At 46.8% G+C, this 19,446-nt stretch overlaps 1 protein-coding gene across 4 annotated transcripts in view; it reads right to left on the bottom strand.

The window, feature by feature from the left end:
- Positions 1-4,162: 4,162 nt before the first annotated feature.
- Rdh13 (retinol dehydrogenase 13) overlaps positions 4,163-19,446 on the bottom strand; it is a 28,335-nt gene continuing 13,051 nt past the window's right edge. For 2 of the 4 annotated variants that reach the window (XM_087568231.1, XM_087568234.1), the window contains 4 exons: positions 13,050-13,154; positions 9,438-9,650; positions 8,495-8,596; positions 4,163-6,434 (listed from right to left, as the gene is read on the bottom strand). In XM_087568231.1, the coding sequence (XP_087424357.1) occupies positions 6,190-6,434; positions 8,495-8,596; positions 9,438-9,650; positions 13,050-13,113 (624 nt within the window). In that variant the 5' untranslated portion in view covers positions 13,114-13,154 and the 3' untranslated portion in view covers positions 4,163-6,189. 4 annotated transcript variants of the gene reach the window in all.

Raw genomic sequence — 19,446 nt, 5'->3', positions numbered from 1 at the left:
TCAGTGATTTTTGTGATTCCTCTCTATAGGCTTCTACTTGTTTATTTATGTTTTCCTGCATTTCTGTAAGGGAGTTCTTCATGTCTTTCTTGAAGTCCTCCAGCATCACGATCAAATATGATTTTAAATCTAGATCTTGCTTTTCTGGTGTGTTTGGATATTCAGTGTTTACTTTGGCGGGAGAATTGGGCTCCAATGAGGCCATGTAGTCTTGGTTTCTGTTGCTTGGGTTCCTGTGCTTGCCTCTCCCCATCAGATTGTCTCTGGTGTTACTTTGCTCTGGTATTTCTGACAGTGGCTAGACGGTCCTATAGGCCTGTGTGTCAGGAGTGCTGCAGACCTATTTTCCTGTTTTCTTTCAGACAGTTTTGGGAACAGAGTGTTCTGCTTTTGGGTGAGTAGTCTTTCCTGTCTACTGGTCTTCAGCTGTTCCTGTGTGCCTGTGTCCTGAATTGACCAAGCTGATCGCTTGGAGCAGAAAAGTTGGTCTTACCTGTGGTCCCGAGGCTCAAGTTGCTCGTGGGGGGCTGCTTTTGAGCTCTCCATGAGGGCGACAACCAGGAGGGCCTGTGCTGCCTTTTCCAGGAGCTCCTGTGCACTGGGGTCCCAGATGGCGTTAGGTGTTTTCCTCTGGAGTCAGGAATGTGGGCAGAGTGTAGTCTCTTCTGGCTTCCCAGGCGTGTCTGCCCCTCTGAAGGTTTAGCTCTCCCTCCCACGGGATTTGGGTGCAGAGAACTGTTGACCGATTCCCTTCAGGTCCAGGCGGTGTCTGGAGCGTGGGGGACCTTCAGCTCCAGTGCCCCAATCTTCTGGTTTCCAGAGGCCATATACAGTTTCCTCTTGGGCCAGGGATGTGGGCAGGGGTGGGCAGTATTGGTGGTCTCTCCCTCTCTGCAGTCTCAGGAGTGCCCACCTGTCCAGGCGGTGAGGTCTCTCTCCCAAGAGATTTGGGAGCAGTGAGCTGTGGGATGGGACCAGCAAGGTTGGGTCTCCAGCTAAAAACTGGAAGTGTCCGATCCCAGAGGAATTTTGCCTCTGTGTGTCCTGAGACCACCAGGCAGGTCGCTTGGAGCAGAAAAGTTGGTCTTACCTGCAGTCCTGCAGCTCAAGTTTGCTCATGGGTTGTTGCTTTTGAGCTCTCCGGTAACCAGGAGGGCCTGCGCTGCCTTTTCCTGGAGCCCCCGTGCACCGGGGTCCCAGATGGCGTTAGGTGTTTTCCTCTGGAGTCAGAAATGTGGGCAGAGTATAGTTTCTTCTGGCTTCCCAGGCGTGTCTGCCCCTCTCAGGATGATATTTTCTAATTCCATCTATTTGCCTATGAATTGCATGAAGTCATTGTTTTTGATAGCTGAGTAGTACTCCATTGTGTAGATGTACCACATTTTCTGGATCCATTCCTCTGTTGATGGACATCTCAGTTCTTTCCAGCTTCTGGCTATTATAAATAAGGCTGCTATGAACATAGTGAAGCATGTGTCTTTCTTGTATGTTGGAGCATCTTTTGGGTATATGCCCAAGAGAGGTATAGCTGGGTCCTCAGATAGTGGAATGTCCAATTTTCTGAGGAACCTCCAGACTGATTTCCAGAGTAATTGTGCCAGCACCCAATCCCAGAGCTGGACCCTCAGAAGTCTGAACACTCCTGAGAAATCAGAGGAGACTACCCTCTGCCCACAGTCCAGACCCAAGAGGGAATCACATAGAGCCAACTGTGCCCACTGGGTGCAAGGACCTAGGAGCAATCAGGGACAGGACCCTTTGATTCCTGCCTGCACCTAGAGCTAAAAGACAGTCTCCAGGAGCGCTGACGCACCTGAGAGCAGAGGTAAGACCCAGTTTTCTGCTACCAAGTGACCTGCCTGGTGGATTCAGGATGCTCCCACTCCTTCTTGAAAGGGGAAAAAATATCCATAGGAGGGGATATGGAAGCATAATTTAGCACAGCGACTGAAGGAATGGTCATTCAGAGCCTGCCCCACATGTGGCCCATATATATACAGCCACCAAAACTAGATAAGATTGATGAAGCTAAAAAATGAATGCTGAAAGGGACCGGATATAGAGCTCTCCTGAGAGACACATCCAGAGCCTGTTCAATACAGAGGTCAATACTAGCGGCAAACCACCGAACTGAGAACAGGACCCCCTTGGGGAGAATTAGTGGAAGCATTGAAAGAGTTGAAGGAACTTGCAACCTCATAAGAACAATGCCAACCAACCAGAGCTTCCAGGGACTAAACCACTACCAAAAGACTAGACATGGGCTGACCAAAGGCTCCAACTGCATATGTAGCAGAGAATAGCCTTGTTGGGGCACCAGTGGAAGGGGAAGTCCTTGGTCCTGCCAAGGTTGGACCCCCAGTGCAGGGGAATATGGGGGTGGGGGGCAGTAAAGGGGATGGATGGGGGGAATACCCATATGGGGGAGAAGAAGCGGATGGGGACTTATGGACAGGAAACCGGGAAAGGGAATAACATTTGAAATGTACATAAAGAAATATATCTAATAAAAAAAAAAACCAAACCTAATTGAGTCCTAGGTTACTAAACTTTACCCCAAGGCTTACCTGCCTCAAGGATGCACTGCCTCCACATTGCCTCAAGGCAGCGCCACAGCCCTATTATGTGACAGTTTCCTCTGGAAAAGAAGCTTAAGACACAGGCTATTCAAAAAAGAGATGAAACATTCCGTCCTGCAGGTAAGCTCATTCAGCTCAGGAAGTAAACAACTCAACATCTGCAGAAAATCTCTGAAGCAGACTAGAGTCACTAGACTACCTGCACAAGCACATATAAGCAATAAGAACTGATACCCTCAAAATCAGTCAAACTGAGGCTCAGTCCAACTGGGCTACTTAGAAGAGACAATGTGGTAGTTTGAATAGGCATGGCCCTACAGACCCCCATGTTTGGCCCATAAATTACACACACACACACACACACACACACACACACACACACACACACACACATCAAAAGAGAGTATCAGATCCCAATATAGATTGTTGTGAACCACCATGTAGTTGCTGGGAACTCAGGGCCTCTAAAAGAAAGCAGGCAGAGCTCTTAACCACTGAACCATCTCTCCAACCCTCTATGCTGGTTTTTCAAGTACATTTTTGTCAGCTTTCCTGTCTCTTAGGGTACGCTATCTTCAAGCCATCTGGAGCCTTGAGATTATGATGGGGCAGCATTTGTGGTACATAATGTCTCTTGATTTTTAAAAGGAAGTAGATGTTGGTCTCAAGGGTCTATGATTAGAAGCAGCCACATCCATTTTCGAGAAAGACAAATCCCCCAGCATGAGTGACATCTCCATGGTCAGCCACCCTGGTAGCTTGGGCTCCATATGGATTTACACTTTTAGGCCCTTTAGAATGAACTTCATCTCCCAGGGAAAACACCCTGTGGTGATTAATATTGTCAACTTGACAGTTTCTAGTGTCACCTAAGAGACAAACCTCTTGCCATGTCTGAGGGAGTGTCTGGGCTGAGTTAATTGCAATGTGAAAACCCACAGTAAGTGTATCCTTAACTTAGCATCACTAACACTATGGGCTGGAGGCCAAGACGGAATGAAAAGCAGAACCCAGAGGCTGCTGAGGTGGCTCGGCAAGTAAAGGCACTTGTCACAAAAGCCAGACATCCTGATTCCAATCCCCAGAATGCATGTCATGGTAGCAGGAAAGAACTGGTTCCATGAAAGTTGTTCTCTCACTGCCACAGGCATGGCATGGCGTCTGTCCTCTTCCACAGTACACTAACAATAACAATAATCAACAAGGGAGCTGGCAAGATTGCTCATAAAGTAGGAAGAGCACTTATCACCAAGGCTCCCACAAGGTCTCCTCTGGCTTCCACATGCATATACGTAAATAATGTAAAAATAATAGTAATAATAATAATAATAATAATAATAATAATAATAATAATAATAAAGGTGAAGGGGAGCTAAGCACCCACATTCTTTTCTTTGCTTCCTAACTGCAGATACACTGAGCTGCCCCAAGCCTGCCTCCAGCCACCATGCTCTCCCCACCATGATGCACGGTGTCCTGGAACTGCCAGCCAAACTAAACCCTTCCGTCCTTAAGTTGCTTGTGTCAGAAATGATGTCCCAGCAGAAGTACACACCACAAACAAAAGGACAGTGACAAACGAGTGATAGAAATGTTTATTTCCATTTATTTGATTGTAAACACTGATTGTAAACGCAGGGTGTGGCAGACCCGTCATCTCTGGACTCCAGAGGCTTAGACAAGGAGCCTGAGAGCCCAAGTTTAGCCTGATCTATAGAGTGAAACTCTGTCTCAAAACAAAGAAAGGGGGGAAAGGGGAAGTTGATCTAGCCTAATTTAAGCAGAACAGGATAGATGAGAAATACGAGGGAGTTGTTGGAAAATCATTGTCTTGTCAACAATTGAATGTCTTAGTTTCTTAAAAGGAATAAAGAATAAGTTGTATGTGGAATAAATCCCATACAGAAAGGATAAAAAAAAACCCTATGACTCAGGGCTGGCACTATGGTTCAGAGGTGAAGGCCCTTGCCACCAAGCCTGACAAACTGAGTTGGATCCTCGGGATTCACGAAGAGAGAACTGATTCCCACAGGTTGTCCTCTGACCTCCATCATGTAATGCACATACAAGGGCACGTGCACATACCCGTACACATACACACACATAGTATACACACTCGCACACTAAATGTATGTCTTTATTTTAAATCTATGAATCAGCCATTTGGAGATCTCACCGTTTTGCTTTGTTTCGGCAGAATCTCATATAGCCCAGGCTGGCCTCGGATGACCTTGGACTTTTGATACTCCTGCCTCTCCCTCTTAAGTGCTGGAGCTACTGAAGTGTGCCACTACCTCTATCTAGCTTGTTATTATAATCAAACAACATGCTTGAGAGGCTAAGGTTAAAATTACACAGGAACTGGAGAGATCGTGATCCCAGGTCACACTCATTTTCTGAGGCAGCAGCTAGCAGCTTTTCACTCCATTCTGTCCTGATTACTTCAGGGCTAACAAAGGCCAGGGTTTCCACTGGATCCCAGCCCCTCAGCCAGTGTCCAGTACACAAGTGTCCACAGCTGCCCTTTACTGAGTTGGGCAAGAGCTTCAGGCCCACACCATCCCTGAGGTAGCAGACACCCTTTGCAGTTTGCAATCAAGAGCCGTCTGGTTCATTTGTTTGTCAACCTGGCATACCTAGAAGATAGACAGACAGACCCTCGCCTGAAGAACTGCTTAGACCAGACTGCCCTGAGGGAATGTTTGTGGAGCATTTTCTTGATTGCTAGTTGATATGGGAGGTAGAACCCCACTGCAGATGGTGCCATCCCTGGGCAGGTAGGCTGCACTGGTACCTGGGCCAAGCCTAATAATTCAAGCCTTTAATCCCAGAAGGCAGGTCTCTGTGAGTTTGAGGCCAGCCTGATCTACATAGCAAGTTCCAGGGAGGCCAGGGTTACAAAGTGAGACCCTCTCTATAAAAAAATAACAATAATAAAAATAAAATAAAGGTATCTGATGTATGCCTGGGAGCAAACCTCCGTTGTATCTGGTATCTGCTTCAAGTTCTTGTCCTGAGTTCCTTCCCTGGTTTCCCTCTTCCATGGTAAACTATAACCTGTAAGTTAAATAAGCCCTTTTCCTCCCCAAGTTGATTTTGGTCATGGTATTTATCACAGCAACAGAAAGCAAACTAGAACAACAGCCAAGTCAGAGAGGAGGCAGACATGTGCAAGGGCCCACAAAGCTCTACAGCCATATTTGTCTGATTACTTGCTCTTTCACAGTGGATCAATCAGTCCACTACTGCAGCTTTGGTGTCCACTGTCTTTGGACACTGCCCATAACTAGAGTGACTGACTCCTCCATCAGCTTCCCCGCTTTTAGATTCCTGTAGGAGGCACCAATGGACTATCTCCCCAGTAACCAAAAGAGTACATGTGCCTGCCATCCCGTGGTCCAAACCAAAGCAGCCAGCTAACAATAATGCTAGGACCAACACAGCCACCCAGAGGATGGCAGCCAGCATCCACAGTCTTCAGTTCGAGTAGTACAACACTGCTCCTAGAGGATGATGAGGGTCATGGCAGCCAACATCCACAGTCTTGAGATTCTAACAATACCAACACTGCCCCTAGAGGATGATGAGGCTCCATCTGGATTTCTGAAGGTTATCTGGAGATGGAATGTCCTCTCCCAGAGGACCCATGAGCCATGTCCAAGCCCACCAAATGGGCACTTTCAGTCCAAAGCCTCCGGGCTACTTCCTCATCTTCAGCCTCAGGAGATGGAGCCTTCTCTCTGAGTCCATCAAAGTACTTCCCAGAGACACTCTCCAGTTCCTCTGCCACAGCCAGGTATGTGCTGGGCTGGGCCGCCAGCTGGGGACTCTTGAACAGCAGCCAGAAGAAGGGCCCTACAATCACCCACAGAACAGTCACAAAAAAACAACAACAACAAAAAAAAAAAAAAAAAACCTGCGGCTGAAAGCTGCCCTGAAGTCCCAAGGAACCTACCTTCAGGCCTTTGTCTTTGCCGTTCCCTCTACCTAAAGGTCCTGTCCCAGGCAACGCCCCCACAATTTCTCCAAAATGAGGGATAAATCCAAAAGTTGCCTCCTATAGGAAGCATCCCTGGATGTTCCCAGAAAATCAAAAGCACATTTTCCCCTGTTCTATCTTTCCTGGAAATAATCTTTCTCCTCAGACAGGGGCATGTATAGCCCGGGTTTGGCCCTGAACTCACTTATTATACAGCCAAAGATGAACTTAAACTTCTCATCCTCCTGCCTCTACCTCCAGAGTGGTGGGAGGCATATCCCATCATGTTTGATTGTATGTGATGCTGGAGATCAAACCCAGAGCTCCATGAAAGATAGCCAAGCAGTTTGCCAACTGAGCTACATCCCCGGCCCTCAATCTATTGAATGCATCTTGTAGTACTCTCATGTTAAAATTCTTAATGCACGCCCATTACATGACTCTCGGGCATTATAAATTCCTGTTATAGTGCTCTATTGACACCGACTACATTCTTTCAATTCTTCTCTCATATAGCACATCCCTCCACTCCTCCCAATTTCCCCTCTCCCCATTTTCCCTCTCCCCCAGACCCACTCCTCCATTTCCACTCAGAAAAGAGAGGGCCTCCCAGGGATATCAACTGAACACAGCATAACAAGACATAATAAGACTAGGCACGGGCTGGGGATTTAGCTCAGTGGTAGAGCGCTTACCTAGGAAGCGCAAGGCCCTGGGTTCGGTCCCCAGATCCGAAAAAAAGAACCAAAAAATAAATAAATAAATAAAGAGCAGAGGAGTATTTTAAAAAAACAAAATAAGACTAGGCACAAATCCACATGTGAGGGGCTGTGTGAGGCAAGCAGGAAGGAGACAAGGGGTATAAAAGAGTCAAAGGCTCCCACTGTTAGGGGTCCCTCAAAGCCCTGAGCTATACAACCATAACATATATGCAGAGGACCCAGCACAGACCCATGCAGGCTTGGTGATGGCTGCTTAAGTCTCTGTGAATGAGCTCTATTTAGTTGATTCTGTGGGCCGTGTTCTCCTTGTGTTCTCAATCCTGCTGGCTCCTACAATTCTTTCTCCCCCTCTTCTCTGGGGTTCCCCAAGCTCCAGGAGGAAGGATCTCATGAAGCTTTCCAGTTTAAGCTCTCTCCACCTAATGTTTGGCTGTGGGTCCGACTAGATTCTTGGCCAGACACTGTGCAGACCAATTGATGGGCGATCTCGGTTCATCTTCCCAGTGACGTGAGGGTCCTATCATGGACCTAAAACTAACACTCAAAGCAACAGGCATAGCAAGGCCTGGCTGTGATCCAGCACTCAGGAAGCAGAGGCAGGAGGATCACAAGTTCATGACAACCTGGTCTACACAGTAAGAGGCTATTAAAACTGGGAGGTGCATTTCCCTGAGGCACTTAGTTTTGAGTGAAGTCAGGGTTACCCTGGGCATAGCCTGACTCCAGGAATCAAGATATATCCTCCAAGACAATTTTCTTACTCTCCAATGGGGCTCTAACTCATTTTTAGTTGATCTGAGGCCAGAATCATATAGAACAATGACCCGTCTTTTACCCAAGGAAGACATGGGAGAGAGCTGAAAGAGATAAAGCCAGCAGCCAGGTGTGGCGGCACACACCTATAACCCTTGATCCGAAGTTCAAGACCAGCCTAGTCTAGATAAGGCCATGTTGAGAAAAACAAAATTGCCAAAAGTTTTGGCACATTTATTTAATCCCAACACTCAGGAGGCAGAGGAAAACAGATCTCTGTGAGTTCAAGGCTGGCCTGGCCTACATAACAAGTTCCAAGCCAGTCAGAAATATATAGTGAAATCCAATCCAAGAGATAATCAAAAGAAGTGACAGGCTCCAAGAGAAAGTCTTGGGTCCCCAGTAGAGAGGGCCCAGGGAGAGGACTCTGTGAGAGGACACTAAGCTGGGAGGGGACTCACCAAGCATGAAGCCAGAGAACGCAGAGTTGTGCATGCCTGTATGTCGCCCCAGCTCCGTCCTGGCCACGCCAGGGTGCAGCGCATTGACAGTCACACCAGTGCCTGGGAAAAATAGAAACATCAGTGGTGAGTGCTAGAAAGATAGTTCAATTGTTAAAGAGCTTGCTTTGCAAGCAGGAGGCACTGAGTTTGATGCCCAGAATACAGGTCAGGACAAATGTCAGTGGTGATACATGCTTGCCATCCCCAGGGAGTGCTGAGCACGCTGAGACAGACAGATCCCTAGGGCCCACTCACCAGCTAGCCTAGCCTAGTAGGTAAGGTTCAGGTCAAGGAGGAGATGCTGTCTCAAATAAATAACAAAGTGGATGGCACCCAACATTGTCCACTGACATACAGGCACACACCCACATGCATGCACACATGCTCGTGCACACATGCAAATAGGCACAAACAAAGACTAGTGAAAAAAAGACCAGGCTGAAGCAGAGGACTGGATCGGATTCCATTAGACTGAAAGAAATGAGGAAAACCATCCAGGAGGACCCCTGAATTCAACCCACTAGATGCCAGGAGCAACCTCTTGATGACCCAGTCATGATAGGTACGTCTGCAAATATTGACACATGTTCCCTATGGACCAAAACCACTCCCACAGGACCACAGGCTTTCAGCACAGAGGCTTAGAAGTCGATCCAAGAAAAGCAAGATAAGCATGCCTGATGAAGGCAGGCTGATTGAGACTGAAGAGCAATCATTAGAACCGTGATTTATTAGTGATGTCTGCCTCTGCACTGGAAGGAGACACGCTGATACATGTGCCATCCTTTTGACTACAGTTTTTAAAGCTACTACTTGCCTCTTCATCACCAGCTCAGAGCTATAGAACTATCCTAGACCAGAGAGGAAGGAAGGAGACCAGAAAAGAACACTATTTGCACACCTTGCAGCCGGCGACTCAGCTCCTTGGTGAAGAGGACAACAGCCAACTTGCTCTGGCAGTAAGCTGCCTTGGTGTCATACTTTTTTATCTGCCAGTTCAAGTCCTCGAAGTCTATGTGCCCAGCAACATGAGCCAGGGAGGAGAGATTGATGATGCGTGATGGGGCCGAGGCCTTCAGCTTGTCCAACAGCAAATTTGTCAATAGAAAATGCCCTAGATGAAGGACAAGAAAAGATTTTTTTCTCCCCACGGTAGTTATTCTTTTTATTTTTTTCTTAATGTGTATGAGCGTTTTGTCTGCATGTGTCTCTGTGTAAAACATGCATGCAGTGCCAATAGAGACCACAAGAGGGCAGTGGAGTCCCTGGAACTAGATTTACATGTGTTTGTAAGAGGCCATGACAAGGGCTGAGAAAAGCCACTGCTCATAACCACTGAGCTATCTCTCCAGTCCCACTATTTTACTTTTTCATTCCCAGCAGTAGTATAATCCTCCTCTTCCTCTATATCCTCACCCAGTTTGTTGTTTTGTTTGGAGTTGCTTTGTTTACTGAGGAGAAAAAAAAACTTTAGATTTAGGTTCTGTTCAGTTGGTTTTTCTTTTATTCAATTCCATGTATTTGGGAAGGGGTGGGCAGATGTACCACAGCATGCATGTGGAGGTAAGACCATTCCTCCGGGAGTTGGTTTTCTCCTTCCACCATGTAAGTCTCAGGGACCGACCTCGGGTCACGAGACCTAGCAGAAAGTGAGGATGTGAGGACAAGCTGGCCCTAACATCTGTCACCCCACTAATCACCAGGGTTGATCCATCTGACTAGACAGGCACCCCATCCTCCCTCACTGCTCCATGTACATCCAGTAGCTGCGCACTAGGTTGACGTAGACTACCTTCTCCCTTCCATCAAGGGTGTATAAGTGTCTGTATTCCTCCATTAGAGCTGCCAGGCAAGCACTCAAAAAGGTTTATGGCACCAAGCATAGTGTCTTAGTTACTGTTCTATTGCTGTGAAAACCCACTATGACTCTTATAGAAGAAAGCATTTAATTGAGGGCTTGACTAGTTTTAGAGAGTTAGTTTGTGGTGATCATGGTGGCAGGAGGCCAGGCACAGTGTTAAAGGAGTATCTGAAAGCCTTTCATCCTGATTCACAGGCAGAGAGAGAGAGGGACTGGGGTGTGCCTTTGAAAGCTCAAAGCCCAGCCCCCCGCCCCCACCAACACACAATGACACAGCTCCTCCAACAAGGCTGCCTTTTAATCCTTCCCAAACAGCTCCACTAACTGGAAACCAAGCATTCACACATATAAGCTTATGGAGGCCATTCTCATTAAAACCACAACTACTTCTGGTGGTGAAATGATAGCTTTCTTTCCTTTCTTCTTCCCTTCTATTAGCAGGAATGAGGACTTGGGAAGAATGCTAAAGTTAAAAAAAAAAAAATCCAATCAATAAATAGGCTAATGAACTGAACAGATGGTTCTCAACTAAAGAAATACAAAAGGTCAACAAACATTGGAAAATGTTTCCTGTCTCTTTAGCCATCAGGGAAACTGCTCTGAGGATCTCAACCGTGTCCATCACCAAGAAAATAAATGACAACAAGTGCTGGCGAGGACATGTGGAAAGTGGAAGCTTTACTCACTGCTGATGGACTGTAAACTAATGAAGCCACTATGGAAATCAGTGTGGAGACTTCTCTACACTGGACTACCATATGTCCCAGCTCCACCTCTCCTGAGCAGAGATCCAAGGGACCATAGAGACACCTGCTCACCCGTGTTTATCACACGGCAATGATTTCAATGGCCAGAAAATGGAACCAGCCTAGATGACCATCAACAGATAAACAAATAAAGAAAATGTGATACCAAGACCCTGAGTCCTAGAACACAAACAAACAAAAACCAGGCTAAATGGCATATGCCTACAATCCCAGCACCTAGAAAGTGGAGGAAGGAGAACCAGATGTTCGCAGTCATCTAACATGTTCAAGGCCAGCCTAGGTTTCAAAAGAGATAAAGTTGGGACAGAAACATGATGCAGGGGATACAGGTGGAGTCAGAGAAATACTGGGTAAATATGCTCATATTTTCTTATTGTATTATGAAATTCTCAAAGTTAAGTTAATTTTATTTTTTTAGTTCTTTGAGACTGGGACTCAGGCTGGAGAGTTGGCTCAGAGGTTAAATGCACTGCCTGCTCTTCCAGAGGTCCTGAATTCAATTTCCAGCAACCACATGGTGCCACACGACCATATATGAGATCTGGTGCCCTCTTCTGGGCTGTAGGCATACATGCAGGCAGAACACTGTATATATAATAAATAAAACTTTGGAGAGGCGAGTGGGGACTGGGACTCACTATACACAGCCTTGGATGGTCTGGAATTTGCTATGTAGACCATGCTGACCTAGGAATTCATTAAGATCCACCGGCCTCTGTCTCCCTGGTGGTAGGATTAAAGGCATGCACCACTACCACCTGGCTGAAGAAGAAAAAAAAAAATTAAAGAAAATGTGATACATGCATTGAAGAAATAAGACACCATAAAAAATTGAAATCAGGACTGGAGAGATGGCTGAGCAGTTAAGAGCAGTGGCTGCTCTCCCAGGGACTCAGGCTCAACTCCTAGCACCCACATGGCTACTCACCTCCTATCCTAGGGGATCGGATACCCAATTCTGGCCTCGGAGGGCACCAGGCATGCATGTGGTACACAGACATACATGCAGGCAACACCCATACACACACAATAAAAATCAAACTAGAAAGAAAGAAAGAAAAGAAAGGAAAGAAGGGAGGGAGGGAAGGAGGGAGGGAGAGGAGAAGGGAGGGAAGGAGGGAGAAAAGAAAGAAAAGGGAAAAGGAAGGGAGGGAGGGAGGCAGAAAGAAAGAGAGAGACAGACAGAAAGACCGACAGACAAGACAGGCAGACAAGGGAATAGCCATTGTCATTGTCAACCTTGTACAACGTAGCCTGAAAACAGAGCCTCGGGGTGGAGATGCTGTTTTCATGGTGGCTGCGCCCTGTCCGTAGGGGTATCAGGCTTATAATCACTGATGTGGGACGATCTGCTCTGAAAGTGAGAGGTGCTGTTCACCCCTTTAGGTGCCTGTACGGTCTGTGAGTGAGGAAAGCAAGCTGAGCACTAGCAAGCATGTCTCTGCCCGAGACTGCAGAGGAGCAGTGACTAGCCACTTCAGGTCCTGGCTGCCTTGACTTCCCCAAGGGATGGACTGTAACCTGGAGCTGTGAGCCAAACCCTTTCTCCCACAAGCTGCTCTCACAGCCACAGAAATAAAACTGTGAGAGAGGACTAACTGGGGGAAGGAGAAGAGTGGAGGTGAAGCTCAGTGGGGAGAGGAACACGTGAGACTGGGGTACAAGAGCACGCATGCATGAAAATGCCGTCACTTATATGACCTCAAAAGTAATTTTAAAAAATAGTAAAAGGAAAAAGAAATGAAGATTCACCAGTCTACGGGACAGACATATACGTTAATACATTTTAAAAGAATGGAGCAAGATTACACACACACCCCAGAGTGGGTGACTCCCCATCAAGAACCCACTCTTCCAGCCCACATAAACCCAGCCCAGACCTCACCCAAGTGGTTGACACCAAACTGCATCTCAAAGCCATCCTTGGTGGTCCAGTGTGGGCACCGCATCACTGCTGCATTGTTGACCAGAATGTCTACTCGCTCCTCCTCTAGAAGACATGGGTGAGGACAGATACATCAGGAGGGACTCCACCCCTGCTTGAAGGTAGGACAGTGTCCCACGCACATACCTGTCTACCTGGCACCTGTGAAGGTAGATCTTTGTAGAGATGGTCGAGTGCCACTTAGGTAAGATCACGGAAAGTGCCTCGATGCAACAGAATTGGTCGCTCTCCTCCTAAAGGAGGAGAGCCGGGCTAGAGCACAGAGGGAGGATGTCCTGTGGCAACAGGCCAAAGATGAGAGTGATGGGCACTGACTGGCAGAAGTAGGTTACTGGGAGAGGGTCTTGGAAACTTCCAAAGTGTCCTGGGTTCTAGCCCCACTCTCTGCTTGCTCACTTGGTCAGCCATGATGTGAGCGGCCTCTACCTGGTAGTCCCACACCCATGTACTGAGCCTGATCCCTAGGAGTCCAACACATAACCTTGACTGGACAGAGATAATCTAGATAAAGTGAGGTCCTGGGGGCTGGGGATACAGTTCAGATGTACACTGCTTGTCTAGCCTGCAACAGGCTCTGGCTTCGGTCTCCAGTGCCACGTGACACACTCTTGTGGAAATACCCATAATCCAAGCACACAGGAAGAGGTAAGAGAACCAAAAGGCTGGGCTCATCAGGCTACATAGGGAGTTCAAGGACAACCTAGGCTAGACATCTTGTTTCCAAAAGTAAATAAATAAATAAGAACTGGACTTAGGAGTATGTGCATATTGTTCTTAAAGAGGACCTTCAACCTTTGTTCTAGCTGACATCACAAAAATGCTACAAGCCAAGCAACTTAAACAACAGAAATTGGGGCTGGAGATATGGTTAAGCCATTTGCTGATTTTGAAGAGTCCCTGGGTTCAGTTCCTAGCACCGATATAGTAGCTGCCCTGAGTAGTTTTATGTCAACTTCACTCAAGCCAGAATCATCTGAAAGGAGGAAACCTCAGTTGAGAAAATGCTTCCATAAGCTAGGACTGTAGGCAAACTTGTAGGGCATTCTCTTAATTAGTGATTGATGGGGGAAGGCCCCGCCCATTGTGGGTGGAGCCATCCTTAGGTTGGGGTTCTCTAAGAAAGCAAGCTGAGCAAGTCATGAGGTGTTCCAGTAAGTAGCACCCCTCCACGGCCTCTGCATCAGCTCCTCCTACCTCCAGGTCCCTGCCCTGTTTGAGTGACTGTCCCGGCTTCCTTCAATGATGAAATATAAGCCAAATAAACCCTTTTAGGTCATCGTGTTTCGTTGCAGCAATAGAAACCCTCACTGAAACAGTAGCTCACAACTGTCCATAACTCCAGTTCTAAGGGGTACAATGCCTTCTTCCAGCCTCCCTGTGCAAAAGGCCTGAACGCGGTGTACATAAATGCAAGTAGGCAAAACACTCATACACATAAAATTAAAAAATAAATACATCTTAGCCAGGCAGCGGTGGCACATGCCTTTAATCCCAGCACTCTGGAGGCAGAAGCAGGTGGATCTCAGTGAGTTTGAGACCAGCCTGATCCACAGAGTGTGTTCCAGGAAAGACAGAGAAACCCTGTCTTGAAAAACCAACCCTACCCCCAAAAAAGAAAACTTTAAAAAAAAATCAGAAATAGATGGCCAAGATGCTGAAAGGGCAGGATCAGGGCCTTAGCAAGGGCTAGTCCAGCTGGGGCTGAGATTCTAGTCCAGGCTGTAGCTAGTAAATGGCCAACTCCACCCATTGTCTTCCCTCTGTGCACAGCCCTCTGTGTCCCAGTTTCCCATAATGAGGACACTAGGGATGCTGACCTAGGGCCCATCCTGAAGGCCTCACTTCAACTGGAAAACCTCTACAATAGAGCCTATCTCCAACCAAGGTCACCTCCTGAGACCCTGAGCGTCAGAGCCTCCCACACAGAGACATGTCGAATCCATACCACTTCCAAGACACTGCCAATGGAGATAAGGAATTGGGTGTCTAGCACCTAGCAGACGTGGACCAGGATCTCATTCTTCTCTCAGTGGGTGGGTGGAATATAGGCCCCCAATGAAGAACGCAAGCTCCAAGCCACGGGTGGTAGTGCAGGGCTACCAGGGAAGCTGAGGCAGGATACAAGTTCAAGGCCAGCCAGGGTCATAAAGCAAAACCTTGTCTCGGGGCTGGAGAGATGGCTCAGGGGTTAAGAGCACATACAGCTGGCTCTTGCAGAGGACCGGGCTTCAGTTCCCAAGAGTCACATCAGGAGTCACAACCACCTGTAACTCCAGCTCCAGGGCATCCATTGCCCTCTCTTGGTCTCCGCGGGCACCTGAATCCACACATACAGACGCACACTAATACATGTAACCAAAAATAGATAAGTAATAAGATGAGTCATTGCTGGGCCCAGTGGCACAGGCCTTTAATCCCAGCACAGAGTCTTTTTATTCAGTCTGGGACCCCAGCCTACGGGATGACGCCGCCCCGTTAGGAGACAGTCTCCTCATCACAGTTAACTGAATCTGGAAACTCCGTGACAGACGTGCCCAGAAGTTTATCCCCAGGTGATTCTAGAACCTGACACATAAACAACCAACTACTACCCGTGTGCAAAGTCCCAGGTTTATTCCCAGTTGGGGTGGGGGTGGGGGCAGGGGTAGAAGCACATCCTATCTGCAACCAGGAAGATAAGAGTTCAAACCTCAGCTCTAAAGCCTGACACGGTGGCTCATGCCTATTATCCTGGCCAGCCTAGGCTACACAGTGAGACTCTGTCTCAGAAAATGGAAACCTGACTGGATTCTGACACTGGCCAGTTCACACTGCTTCTCTGGAACTCAGTTTCTTCCTTTATTAAAAAGGATAACAGGGCTGGAGAGATGGCTCAGTGGTTAACAGCACTGACTGCTCTTCCAGAGGTCCTGAGTTCAGTTCCCAGCAACCACATGGTGGCTCACAACCATCTTTAATGGGATCTGATGCCCTCTTCTGGTGTGTCTGAAGACAGCAACAATGTGCTCATATAAATAAAATAAATAAATCTTTAAAAAGGGGGGATGAAGAAATGGCTCAGAGGTTAAGAACACTGTCTATTCTTCTATTATGAATTCTTCCAGAGGTCCTAAGTTTAAGCAACTACATAGTGGCTCATAACCATCTATATCAAATCTCTTCTGGCCTGCAGGCATACATGCGGGTGGAATGCTGTATACAAAATAAATAAACAAAATCTTTTTAAAAAAAATCTTTTGAAAAAAGGATAATAGTACCTGCCTGGTAGAACCCTGTAATTACTGTCAATCAACAAGTATCTTCTAAGCACCTATTACCGGACACTGGAAATACAGGGTGGACAGCAGAGTCAAGGTTACCACCCTCCTGAGCTGGACATTCCAACAAGACTGAGAACCAAACACACTCAAAAGAGAGGTCTCATACTTCATCAATAGGTTCTAACCATAGGAGGTTTCTCAAGGCTCTTAAGTGGTTTTATTTTTTAAAAATAAAAATAAGGCTGCCGCTGCAGAGAGCCCCTGGGCAGCACCCCACGAGCGAACCTGAGCCTCGGGACCACAGGTAAGACCAAATTTTCTGCTGCAAGAAAGCTGCCTGGTGAGCTTGGGACACGGAAGCAGAATTTCTCTAGGAGGCACGGTCTGTGTTTACCGGAAGTCCCACACCCGCGGATCCCGGCCCGCAGCAGCTCTCTGCTCCCAGACCCGGTGAGAGAGAGACCCAACCGCCTGGTCAGGTGGGCACTCCTGAGGCTGCAGAGCGGAAGAGACCACCAACACTGCTCACCCCTGCCCACATCCCTGGCCCAAGAGGAAACTGTATAAGGCCTCTGGGCTCCCGTGGGGGAGGGCCCAGGAGCGGCAGGACTTCTGCGCCTGAGACACCGCCAGAACCTGAAAGAAACAGACCGGATAAACAGTTCTCTGCACCCAAATCCCGTGGGAGGGAGAGCTAAACCTTCAGAGAGGCAGACAAGCCTGGGAAACCAGAAGAGACTGCTCCCTGCACACACATCTCGGACGCCAGAGGAAAAAGCCAAAGACCATCTGGAACCCTGGTGCACTGAAGCTCCCGGAAGGGGCGGCACATGTCTTCCTGGTTGCTGCCGCTGCAGAGAGCCCCTGGGCAGCACCCCACGAGCGAACCTGAGCCTCGGGACCACAGGTAAGACCAAATTTTCTGCTGCAAGAAAGCTGCCTGGTGAACTCAAGACACAGGCCCACAAGAACAGCTGAAGACCTGTAGAGAGGAAAAACTACACGCCGGAAAGCAGAACACACTGTCCCCATAACTGACTGAAAGAGAGGAAAACAGGTCTACAGCACTCCTGACACACAGGCTTATAGGTCAGTCTAGCCACTGTCAGAAATAGCAGAACAAAGTAACACTAGAGATAATCTGATGGCGAGAGGCAAGCGCAGGAACCCAAGCAACAGAAACCAAGACTGCATGCCATCATCGGAGCCCAATTCTCCCGCCAAAACAAACATGGAATATCCAAACACACCAGAAAAGCAAGATCTAGTTTCAAAATCATATTTGATCATGATGCTGGAGGACTTCAAGAAAGACATGAACACACTTAGGGAAACACAGGAAATCATTAATAAACAAGTAGAGGCCTACAGAGAGGAATGGCAAAAATCCCTGAAAGAATTCCAGGAAAACACAATCAAACAGATGAAGGAATTAAAAATGGAAATAGAAGCAATCAAGAAAGAACACATGGAAACAACCCTGGATATAGAAAACCAAAAGAAGAGACAAGGAGCTGTAGATACAAGCTTCACCAACAGAATACAAGAGATGGAAGAGAGAATCTCAGGAGCAGAAGATTCCATAGAAATCATTGACTCAACTGTCAAAGATAATGTAAAGCGGAAAAAGCTACTGGTCCAAAACATACAGGAAATCCAGGACTCAATGAGAAGATCAAACCTAAGGATAATAGGTATAGAAGAGAGTGAAGACTCCCAGCTCAAAGGACCAGTAAATATCTTCAACAAAATCATAGAAGAAAACTTCCCTAACCTAAAAAAAGAGATACCCATAGGCATACAAGAAGCCTACAGAACTCCAAATAGATTGGACCAGAAAAGAAACACCTCCCGTCACATAATTGTCAAAACACCAAACGCACAAAATAAAGAAAGAATATTAAAAGCAGTAAGGGAAAAAGGTCAAGTAACATATAAAGGGAGACCTATCAGAATCACACCAGACTTCTCGCCAGAAACTATGAAGGCCAGAAGATCCTGGACTGATGTCATACAGACCCTAAGAGAACACAAATGCCAGCCCAGGTTACTGTATCCAGCAAAACTCTCAATTAACATTGATGGAGAAACCAAGATATTCCATGACAAAACCAAATTTACACAATATCTTTCTACAAATCCAGCACTACAAAGGATAATAAATGGTAAAGCCCAACATAAGGAGGCAAGCTATACCCTAGAAGAAGCAAGAAACTAATCGTCTTGGCAACAAAACAAAGAGAATGAAAGCACACAAACATAACCTCACATCCAAATATGAATATAACGGGAAGCAATAATCACTATTCCTTAATATCTCTCAATATCAATGGCCTCAACTCCCCAATAAAAAGACATAGATTAACAAACTGGATACGCAACGAGGACCCTGCATTCTGCTGCCTACAGGAAACACACCTCAGAGACAAAGACAGACACTACCTCAGAGTGAAAGGCTGGAAAACAACTTTCCAAGCAAATGGTCAGAAGAAGCAAGCTGGAGTAGCCATTCTAATATCAAATAAAATCAATTTCCAACTAAAAGTCATCAAAAAAGATAAGGAAGGACACTTCATATTCATCAAAGGAAAAATCCACCAAGATGAACTCTCAATCCTAAATATCTATGCCCCAAATACAAGGGCACCTACATACGTAAAAGAAACCTTACTAAAGCTCAAAACACACATTGCACCTCACACAATAATAGTGGGAGATTTCAACACCCCACTCTCATCAATGGACAGATCATGGAAACAGAAATTAAACAGTGATGTCGACAGACTAAGAGAAGTCATGAGCCAAATGGACTTAACGGATATTTATAGAACATTCTATCCTAAAGCAAAAGGATATACCTTCTTCTCAGCTCCTCATGGTACTTTCTCCAAAATTGACCATATAATTGGTCAAAAAACGGGCCTCAACAGGTACAGAAAGATAGAAATAATCCCATGCGTGCTATCGGACCACCACGGCCTAAAACTGGTCTTCAATAACAATAAGGGAAGAATGCCCACATATACGTGGAAATTGAACAATGCTCTACTCAATGATAACCTGGTCAAGGAAGAAAT

The sequence above is a fragment of the Rattus norvegicus genome, chromosome 1 (assembly GCF_021556685.1).
Source record: "Rattus norvegicus strain SHRSP/BbbUtx chromosome 1, alternate assembly SHRSP_T2T, whole genome shotgun sequence".
NCBI lineage: Eukaryota > Metazoa > Chordata > Mammalia > Rodentia > Muridae > Rattus > Rattus norvegicus.
Note: the sequence above shows the minus strand (reverse complement) of the source record. Positions and strands in the feature narration are given on the sequence as shown.